The sequence below is a fragment of the Octopus bimaculoides genome, chromosome 22, assembly GCF_046866305.1.
Source record: "Octopus bimaculoides isolate indiv1 chromosome 22, ASM4686630v1, whole genome shotgun sequence".
Classification (NCBI taxonomy): domain Eukaryota; kingdom Metazoa; phylum Mollusca; class Cephalopoda; order Octopoda; family Octopodidae; genus Octopus; species Octopus bimaculoides.
In genome coordinates, this window is record NC_142949.1 from 8,355,074 (window position 1) to 8,367,573 (window position 12,500).

General features: G+C 31.8%; 1 protein-coding gene across 2 annotated transcripts in view; it reads right to left on the bottom strand.

Annotated features, from left to right (window-relative positions):
* LOC106876275 (receptor-type guanylate cyclase Gyc76C) overlaps nucleotides 1-12,500 on the bottom strand; it is a 484,891-nt gene that overhangs the window by 243,355 nt on the left and 229,036 nt on the right. For both annotated transcript variants that reach the window (XM_089339543.1, XM_089339544.1), the window contains exon 3: nucleotides 8,359-8,505. In XM_089339543.1, the coding sequence (XP_089195669.1) occupies nucleotides 8,359-8,505 (147 nt within the window). The remainder of the gene's footprint in view (nucleotides 1-8,358; nucleotides 8,506-12,500) is intronic.

The following is a 12,500-nucleotide window of genomic DNA, read 5'->3' on the forward strand; positions in this document are numbered from 1 at the left end:
ATATATATATATATATATATATATATACAAGTATATGTGTACATATTTACAACCATATATATATATATATATATATATATATATATATATATATATATATATATATATACATATATATATATATATATATATATATATAATTAAGTGGAGAATGGAGAAACAAACACAAGAAGAAGCAAGTCAATATTGAATCAATCCTATCATATATATATATATATATATATATATATATATATATATATATATATACACACATAAATACGTAAGGGTATGTATGGGTGGATATATGTATATATGCATGTATATGTGTGTATGTGTGTGTATGTGTGTGTGTATGTAAATTGAGACCAACTTACTAAAATGCAGAGAACAAACCTGTTTACAAACAAGACGAAAGACACAATTATCAAATTAAAGAGACAACTTCTTCCGCTCTCTTGTTCTCCCACATTCTAATTCCACCCAGTGTTACTTGCCCATACTGGTGCAATGCCAATCTAATTAGAGCACATCACCACAAAACCTCCATTCCTAAACAATAACAACCACACCCGAACGTCTTACAAATCATTGCTTGCTTTCTCGGCAGCCAATAGAAATCTTTCTCAAAGCCAAACTATTAATTATCTCCAACGTTTTCTTTCAGTTAAAAAAAACTACATATTTGACTTATTCTTGGTGGTCTCACACACTCTCTGTATATATATATATATAAATATATATATATATATATATATATATATATATATATATATATATATATATATATATATATATATAGGGTAAAATTTAAATTAAATTAAATTAAATTATTCTCAAAATTGGTATAAATACACACACACACACACGCACACACACACACACACACACACACACACACACACACACACACACACACACACACACACACACACACACACACATATATATATATATATATATACAGATGTTGGACAAAATAACGGAAACACCTAGCATCATAGCATCATAATTTTGAAATTTCTATAAAACCGTCAAAAGCTTGTTTTTTTTTTGTTTTGTCATTTATTATTAGTGCTACTTAATATCTTTTGTTAAAATTTCTGTTTCTTTTCGAATATCATCAGAAAAAGATAATTAAAATTCATTAAAATGACAGATCTATTGGACATTCAAAGAGGTCAAATTACTGGTGCTCGTCTGGTAGGCGCCAGCGTAACAAAAACCGCCGAAATGTTTGGTGTATCAAGAAGTACTGTCTCGAAAGTAATGACAGCCTTTGAGAAAGAGGGGTAAACCTCCTGGTCGAAACAAAACTCCAGAAGAAACCCAAAACTTTCAGATAGGAACCTTCGGACTCTTACGCAAATTGTTAGAAAGGATCACACAAGTACAGCTCCCAAAATTACTGCAGAGCTTAATGACCACCTCGAGAACCATATTTCCACAAAAACTGTTCGACGGGAGCTGCACAAAGCCGATTTCACGGGAGGGTTGCAATCACAAAACCACTACTTTCAAAAACAAACGTTGCAAAGCGTTTAGAGTGGAGTAAAAACCTACAGAATTGGTCCCTAGGACACTGGAAGAATGCTATTTTCTCGGACGAGTCATCCTTTACCTTATTTGCGACCATCGGCCAAGTATACGTGTGGAGACAACCAAAAGAAGCATTTGACACAGACTGTTTCCTTGCAACTGTTATACATAGAAGAGAATCTGTGATGATCTGGAGGGCGGGGTGCTATATCTTGGTAATCCGCCAGCCCAATGGTTTATTTTCATGGCAGAACAGTCAAGACTATTTAAGCATTTTATCTGATCAAATTCATCCTGTAGTTGTGGAACTGTTTCCGGAAGGAAACGCAATCTTTCAGGATGATAATGCTCCAATTCACACAGCTAAAGTTGTAACTGAATGACACGAGGAACCTTCTAGTGAAGTTGAACATCTCATCTGGTCACCACAGTCCCCAGATCTCAATATTATTGAACATTTATCGTGCATTTTAGAAAACCAAGTAAGGAGTTGATATCCTCCACCCTCATCACTACTAGAACTGGAGACTGTTTAAGCTGAAGAATGGACAAAAATGTTTTGGAAACAATTCAAACTTTGTACGAATCCATACCTCGTATAATTAAAGCTGTAATTACTGCCAAAGGTGGTCTTACCCTATATTAAAATAAATTTGTTTGTAATTTTAAGGTGTTTCCATTATTTTGTCCAACCCGTATATATATATATATATATATATATATATATATATATATATATATATATATATATATGTGTGTGTGTGTGTCTGTGTGTGTGTGTCTGTGTGTGTGTGTGCGATCAATTCCTACGCACACAAGTGGGTATAAATATATAGAAATATTAACAGATGTCTGGGTTTGGTGACTAAATTGTTGTTGCTTACATGTCTTTTACAATTTTCCCCAATAAAAATCTCACTGACGCCGACTTAGATCGATGTTTTTCTTTCCATTTCTGTTATATTATTTTTACCATTTTCTTTTCCACCTAATTCCGTCAAAACATGTTGATTTCGTTCTTTGTTTCGGAATCTGTTTTCTTACCCAACTTCAATGGTTCTCGAATTCCATTTCCTCGTTGTATGGAAATGGAATTGGTAGGTCGTTTGTAACAAACAACTATTCAGGGTTTCTTAGTGAAGTGTTCCTTGCAGCGTTTAGTTACACAATATGATACATGTTTACATAAATGTATATATGTACATATGTATATATATATATCGCTAGCCACTACACATTCTTTATTTTCTCTCCTTGTATTCCTTTCTGTGGAAGAGCGTAGGCTCGAAACGTTAATGACTTCTTCACTTCCCGAACGTTAAACTAATACATTTGTTTGTTGTCTACACCACCTGTCTTCGTTTTTTGTTCTTTTGTGGATCCCCCATATATACATACATATATATGTATATATATATATATATATATATATATATATATATATACATCCATACATATATATATATACATAGATATGTATGTATATATAAGTGTATATATATATATATATATGTGTGTGTGTATATATTTATGTCCATGAAAGTATATATGTGTATATATATATATATATATATATATATATATATATATATACATGCATATATATATATATATATATATATATATATATATATATATATATATATATATATATATATATATATATATATATATATATATATATGTGTGTGTGTGTGTATGTATATCAATCTATCTATCCTTCTGTTTGCCTATCTATCCTTCTTTCTATCTATCTATCCCCCTCAATATATGTATATATATGTATATAAGTGCGCGCGCATGTTGGTGTGTTTGTCTGTGTGTTTGTGCGTGTGTGTGTGTGTGTGTGTGTGGGTGGGTGGGTGTTGCTTTAATTGCAGGTAATCCGTAAAGGCTCAAGGCTCACGTAAGTAGACAGAATGACGAAAAACGGACGGCTAAATAATCCATTATCTTAGCACAAAAAAAGCACCGATATGGGAAATTCACTGTTTGGTAATCCGCAATTCCATTTGTATCCAAAAATATCGAAAAGTATCTTACGTTAAATGGGAACTTAAGCGTGGTGTAAAGACTATGAATTTCTACTATCGGCAGTAGGGTTAGAATATGATAGCTGGGCGCCAGTCGATTATATCGACTTCAGTACGCAACTGCTACTGATTTTATCGTCCCCATAAGGATGAAAAGTAAAGACGACCTTGGCACCAAAGCACAATAAACACAGACAAATGGGCGATCTCATATTGCTACAATTGTTTCATCAGTGGTTGTTGTTGATATAAACACAGTTAGATTGCTTAATGTTACATAACTCCAACCGTATAAAAAAAAAACATGAGCAATGACTTGTTGATTAATTAATCGGTCATCAACAAGTTGTTTGCTGACGATCCTCTGGATGGCAGTTTTTTTCACTTAGGCATTTGAATACTAATCACCTGGTGGAGAAATGAATATACGTATGTTTCTGGATGAAGAAAATTAACAAGAGAAAGTAACAAGAGAAAAAGATGACAAAGTAATAAACGAATATTTGATAAACCGCGTGACTGGTGCTCTGATGAAGCAATAATGTGTTACACAATCACTCAATTATAAGTCCACTGCATCTTATCGCTGAAACAGCTGTAAGCTAATGAAGTCTATAAAATAATCGACTGTTCTTTTGTCATATCTTTTTCTGATTATAAACTGCTCGTCACAAAGCACGTTTTAACATTGTTGTAGGTTCCGAATAATGCCACCATGATGGATTGGGTGAAGGGGGGGGGGCAGGCCTGCCTCCTCACTCTGAAAGGAATGCCAATCCGTAGTAGGGTTACCTATTTACAGCTGAGCGGACTGCGGCGAGATAAAACGAATTGTTCTGTTCAGGAACAAAACGCATCGCCTTGTCTTGGAGACGAAACAACTATCTCGCGCTCGTGAGCGCAACACCCTAACTACGAAGGCACATACCTTTCTATATATATATATATATATATGTGTGTGTGTGTGTGTGTGTGTGTGTGTGTGTGTGTGTGTGAGTAAAAATAAATACAAAAAAGAGGGTTTGTATGATTGTGTATAGAGGAATATATTATTTTATTTAATATATTCAATAAGACATTCAATACTTCATTTCATCGTACCATCTATTTTTGTATTATATATTATATATTCCATATTCTATATCCCACATTAATTTTACAAGAATATAAATAAAACATAAAAAAACAGGAAAAGGAAATACATCCCGATGTGTTATTACATCATTGGTAAACACAGCATTAAATTCAGTCTGTATATCAATTTCTCCATTTTCATTTTTCTTATGCATATACCCATATCCATCAATGCGAAGCTGCTATTTTTCAGTATTTCACTGATACACTGGATAAAGCCGGAGAACATGGATGCTGAAATCCCTTTAAGAGATGTATATATCCTTGAAATAATATATACATATATATATATATATATTAGAAATATAATATTTCTAAATCTCTCAGAGAGATTTAAGCAGTAGTGGAGCGACAAAGTTGTAGTATATTGTCAACTTAATGTGACAATCCCAATAAGGGAACACACTACTGCTTCCTGTCGGCCTTGACAGGAAGACTCAGAAACATGTCAGAAACTCAGAAACGAGCAAAGACTCAGAAACATGTCCCTGAATGCTGGCTAGGCTGGGTGGGGGAGCTTGTCTCCCCTTCACAAACTTAAGGACACAGGAAGCGGTCCAGCTTCCTAGGGCATGTGCCTTGTGTACCCTTATCAGACGGGTAGTCATGATGGGTATACTGGGCTTCGTATATTTTACCCCAGTGTCACTTTGATGGCATGCTCTCTCTCTCTCTCTCTCTCTCTCTCTCTCTCTCTCTCTCTCTCTCAATCAATCAATCAATCAATCAATAATAATAATAATAATAATAATAATAATAATAATAATAATAATAATAATAATAATAATAATAATATATGTAATCGAAATGGAAACTATTTTGATGTCTATTTTCGTTACGTCTATTTTCAGTTTCCTCGTGACTGAATTAATTTACGTGACTTGTGATGGCCAGAATAATATATGAAAGAGTTATTGGCCTTTTGGAATTGATGTCATATAGTTGAAGAAAATAGAGCTATGAAATATGACTGTTGTAGACGGTATATATAGACTTTAATACTGATTATTAGCAAAGTAAGAATAAAACAAAAATATTTAAGAGAAGAAAATAGCAATTCGTAAATAAAGATGTCAAAAATATGAATAAGTGTTCTCTCTGTCTCTGTCTGTCCGTCTGTCTTTCTGTCTCTCTATCTATGTATATAAATCTGTGCGTCTATCTGTTTTTATGTGTGTGTGTATTAATGTTTGTTTTCACCTTTGTATTTGCTGCCGATTAGGTAAACCGCAAATACGCGGTATATTTCGAACAATTAGACATAGGAACACGAACCATGCTGCTTATTTGATTCGTGCTTCATATGTTGTGTGGTCATTTCTGCTGATGATAGTCCGACCTTGTAAGATATAAATATTTTTTATCTTACTAAAATTGACTTGAAACCATGGTACAGAATATAGATTGGTAAAAGTTTTTATTTTTCATTTCCTTTCGAAATTATCCCTAATTTTTGTGGTATGTAGTCTTTTGCTGCTATTTCTAGCGAGTAGATGTCCTATTATAGGCATCTCTGCATTTTAAATGTATATATATATATATATATATATATATATATATATATATATAGAGAGAGAGAGAGAGAGAGAGAGATACATACATATATACAGATAGATAAATAGATAGATAGATAGATAGATACACAGACAGAGACAAAGAGGGAGAGAGAGAGAGAGAGAGAGAAAGAGAGAGAGAGAGAGAGAGAGAGAGAGAGAGAGAGAGAGAGAGAGAGCACTTGCATTCTTATTTTCATACAGGAGGTGATTTGATAGAAGAGGTACTTTCAAGCCAGTACCCAACGCGTTAGGACAAAAATAAACCAAAAGAATACGTGTATGTATGTATGTATGTATGTATGTATGTATGTATGTATGTACGTATGCATGTATGTATGTATGTATGTATGTATGTACGTATGTATTCTTCTATTCTTTTATTCTTTTGCTTGTTGCAGTCATCCGATTGCAGCCATGCTGGAGCACCACGTTAAAGAATATTTTAGTGGAGGGAATCGACCCCAGAACTTATTCGTTGTAAGTCTAGTAATTATTATATCAGTCTTTTTTGCCGAACCGCTAAGTTAGAGGGACGTAAACATAGTAACATCAGTTGTCAAGCGATGGTGGGAGGACAAACTATATATATGTATATATATATATATATATATATATATATATATATATATATATATATACATACATACATACATACATATACAGGGTGCGTAAGGTATTTGAAGACATACATTTTGGGGGTCATTGCTGCATAATCTTTGTTTCAGAAAATAATAACGGCAGGCCAATAGCTTACTCAAGAAATGATGAGCCATGCTGTTATTGTGGTTATAAAAGAACGATTTAGAAATATCTCGATTTTTAAAATTTGTCAGATCTTTTGTCTACAAAGTTTGTAAGGAGCTAGAGACTGAAGATGGAAATGTATCACCAGTATCAAAGTATAAAAAGCATTCTAAACACACTGAAGTCATCAGAACACCTGAATTTATCCAGCAAGTTCAACAGACCATTGATTACAATTCCAGAAAGTCCATGAGGTCAATTGCAAATGATTTCCATGTGTCAGAAGGAGGAGTCAGAAATGTTGTCCATAAAGACATCAGATATAAGTCTTATATGATGAGGAAAGATCAATTTGTCCGCAAAAGCAAAATAAAATCACTACATCAAATCTAAAAGGCTCTTAAACAAACTGAAAAATCCAGCAGAAGATTTGATTGGTTTTTCTCAAACTGAGAAATACTTCGACCATGATAAAAAGGTTAACAGAAAAAATGACATGTTTACGTGCAGACGCTTCTGAAGTTCCAAGTGTTATGCATACAAAATTTCCTGCAAATGTTATCATTCTAGGGTTGTCAGTAATGAAGGACATGTGATGCCTCCTTACCTCTTTCCAGAAGGCCTTAGAGTTAACTCTGCCGCCTACATTGAGGTCCTGGAAGTAATCTTTATGCCCTGGATAGACAGTGTATGCACTGGAAGGCCATATGTGTTTCAGTAAGGTTCTGCACTATTACACATGACTCTAGTAACACAGGAATGGATAGATGAAAATTTTCATAATCACATAACCCCTAACATTTGGCCTCCTAATTCGCCAGATCTCAATACATTGGACTATTACATGTGGAGCATTGTTGAGAGAGAGGTCAATGAACACGCCCATAACACCAAAGATTCTTTGAAAGCTGCCATGGTCAGAATAATGCCCAAAATGAACCAGGACCACTTTATTCGAGCATGTAGATGATTTAGATCTCATATAGAAGCAGTTGTTGAAGCTGAAGGTGGCTTTATTCAATAACATTATAGAAAAGGTTTATTTTTTCTTCATAACATTTTTTTGATAAATAAAGTTATTATCTGTTATTCTATATCTGCTTTTTTTATAAACATAAATCTGTCCCCAAATATGTTACCCACCTTATATATGACGGGCTTCTTTCAGTTTCGGTCTACCAAATCCGCTCACAAGGCATTGGTTGGCCCGTGGCAATAGTAGAAGACACATGTTCAAGGCTCCACGCAGTGGGACTGAACCACATGATATGAACGCAAGCTTCTTACAACACAGCCACACCTACGCCTGTATGTATGTATGTATGTATATATGTATATACGTATCTATTGATGTATATATGAAAAGAACTTACTTTTAAAATACTTCAAGGAACCATTCTTATTGTAAGGCATATGATCAATGTAGATAACAATATATTTGCCTCCATCCAAAACTCCCATGTCGTAAAGATTGCACATGAAATCCACGATGCCATTCTGATCTCCAAGGAATACATAAACTGAAGAATAAGAAAGAAAAAAATAGTTAATATAATAATAGACCGACGTTTCGGATGAATTAACATTGTCATTATTATTATTATTATACAGTATGTTCAACAGAAATATTTTATTATCTCTGCACAGCACTGATGTTTGTTAATGTACTTACTCAATAGTTTCCTCTTTGGTCGAGTGGGTTCGGGACGCGGTATTAATTTCCATTTGCGATTGATATCATGCATATTATCAGTACAATTGAGGAAAGAGAATGGAAACAAGTGAGTAACAAAATAATAGCACCCACCAAACATTTCTCTTAAATAGATGGAACATCTACGCTCTGAAACGGCTTATTTGGAATAGCATCAATTCTCCCCAGGTCATACCCACGCCGTCTTATAAACGAAAGGATAAATTCAAGCGGTATATTCAGCAACAATTCTTTATACAATAGTTGTCCAAATTATTCTACATGTACCGATGGTTTATCAACTCCCCTTTACAATTATTCTCCCCACCGCTTATAGATGCTATCACCACCATCACTAATCCTTGGTGATTATCTAAACTGCATCCAGTAATGGACTCCTTGTTCGGGTGTTCCAAGTTTATGACTAGTCTGGGGCCACTTCTTAGCCACTGTTGAGCCCCTGTCTGCTCTCACCCGGAGTTGTATCACGCATCAGGGCTTCAGTTATGGACTAATTAGCAAGTCAGTCGGGTAGATGGAGATCATTAACCCTTGGAAAAACGATTCTAAGACTTCACTGCCTTCCGGCCATATATTTAGGATTAAACCACAAGAAAAACAAAACGTGAGTCGGTACCCCTGAGGCAGTTCAATGTTGTCTACAAAATTTGAATTACCCACATCTCTCTTCATTTTCCACTCGTCAATGACTCACAGACGTAGGAGAAAGTGATCATTTCTTAGAGATGTAGGACAGCTGACCACTATGATGGTACATACCTTTGCCCCTTTGTCCCAAACAATATGTATTAAGTATGTATGTATGTATGTATGTATGTGAGTACGTTAGTTCAACACATGATGGAAAGGTAGTACTCGAATGCCAAAGTTTTCCTCACAACTGTCCGACGAATGGGAACGTGAAACTCTGAGTAACAAATTTTGTGATTATTTTGGACCTTTAATAAAAGTATACTCATTCACATAAATATAAACATTGCATATATATATATATATATATATATATATATATATATATATATATATATATATATATATATATATATATATATATGTATGTATATATATATATATATATATATATATATATATATATATATATATATATATATACGTATATATATATATATATATATATATATATATATATATATATATATATATATATATATATATATATACATATATATATATATATACGTAATATATATATGTATGTATGTATGTATGTATGTATAGTTAATTAAATATGTGCTTTAAAAACCAGGTGTACTTGATCTCAGTTAAGTGCTCTAGTATGAAATATGTCTAAAATCTTAAAAGATATTTAGAAATTCATGAGTGCGAATATATATATTTTAGAGAGTAAAATGGTGGAATCGTTATATCTAAAAAAATCATAATAAAGATAAGTATATAATAGTAGCAATATTGTATTCGTAAATAAATAAATTGCAGCTATGATTATTAAAAAGTTTTAAAATTTCGAGAACTTTTAAACATTTGAAAACTTTTTAATAATCATAGCTGTACTTTATCTATCTATTAAAACATATTGCTAATATCATATACTTATCTTTATTATGATTTTTAAGATATAACTATTCCACCATTTTACTCTCTAATATACATATATATATATATATATATATATATACATATATATATATATATATATATATATATATATATATATATATATATATATATATATATATATATATATATATATATATATATATATATATATAAATAAGGATAAGATCGATATCTAAAATATTGATTTTATCAAGTGGCCAGCATGGGAATAAAAATCATCAAAGGTAACAATTATTTAAAATTATAATATAGGGTATCTAAGAGATACCGCCACGCTGAAAATAGCAGTCAAATCTTGACTCTAAACCACAATAAATGGTTATTGTGGTTTAGAGTCCAGATTTGACTGCCATTATCAGCGTGGCGGTATCTCTTAGATACCCTATATTATAATTTAAAATAATTTTATATATATATATATATATATATATATATATAATATATAAATTCCATCCAAGTATTATTGTATTTTTCCTCTTTTTTATATACACCCCCAAAATTAGACTGTTGGAATAGAAAAAATCCTAACATTGGGCTACAACAAGAACCCTTAAATGCAAGAATCCTCTTAAGTATCATAGACGTCCCTAATAAGACTGTTTTTTTGCAGCTTTAATAGACTGGGTTTTATCCCTATTTCCTCTATCTATATGTTCAAATCTTTAGGGATAGGTCCCAATGCACCTTTAACTATTGAGATACATTCTACCCACGCTTTCCAGAAAATATGTAATTCAATGGCTAGGTCCTGGTACTTTGCTATTTTTTCGATACTTCTCATATCAATTTTTTCATCATTTGGGAGTCTAACGTCAATTTTCTTGCACTAGCACTTTCTATTGTCCTTATCGACTACTACCAAATCTGGCCTTCTAGCTTCTATTACTCTGTCAGTTTAAATGTCAAAGTCGCAAAACAATTTGTACTTCTTACTATCCAGTACTTTACTAGGTTCATGTTCATACCATTTATCAGTTATGTTCAAATCCTACACAACTCCCAGTGGATTACTCTCCCTAGATTTTCATGTATTTTCTTGTATTCTTTCTGTCAGCATGCTACATTCACTTACTATGTGAGTAACGCTTTCCTCTTTTGATTTGCATAATCTACTTGGTTTTTGTAAATCTTGGCCTTTGTCCAATCATCATCATCATCATCATCATCATCATCATCATCATCATCATCATCATCATCATCATCATCATCATTATTAATACTATTAATGTTATTATTATTATTATTATTATTATTATTATTATTATTATTATTATTATTATTATTATTATTGGGAGTATAATTTGTTTAATTATTAACTGTTATTTATGTTGTGTACACGCGAAAACCCATTGCATCGTCCTGCTTTTTTGTCTTTACTTTTGTTATTTGTCTTTTACTGTTATTTTATGCGAGCCCTTGTGGCCAATAAAATAATAAATTATTATTATCATTATTATTATTACTATATATATATATACACGTATATATATACTTATATATATGTATATATATATATACATATATAAGTATATTCATATACATACATATACATATATATATATATATATATATATGTATATATATATACACACATACATATTATATATATATATATATATATATATATATATATATATATATATATATATATATATATATATATATATACAAGGTTTCAAATTTGTATATTTAAAAAGGATAGAGACTTTCAACACGATCGATTTTGCATTTATTTAATTATTTACAGAATGGTAAATAATTAAATAAATGGAAAATCGATCGTGTGTTGAAAGTCTCTATCCTTTTTAAATGTACAAATTTGAAACCTTGGAAATATAAACAATGAGAACGATCCTTAAGGAATCTAATCAATGATCCTTTGGGATGAAGTCTTATGCTATTTTGGTAACGATTACAAAATTTACTGGAAAATTATATATATATATATATATATATATATATATATATATATAATACAAATGATATGTGAGTATATGCATGTATACATACATATATGTACATACCTACATCTACATGTATGTATAGATGCATATCCGGGTACAGGACGTCAAAAACCGTGGACTTTTTTGCGGACAACAGAATGAAGACTTAGGAAAACAGACAAGCCTCTTATATATATATATACACACACTATCAGTATAACTGCGTGTGCTATATCTACGACATACGAGGGATTCAACT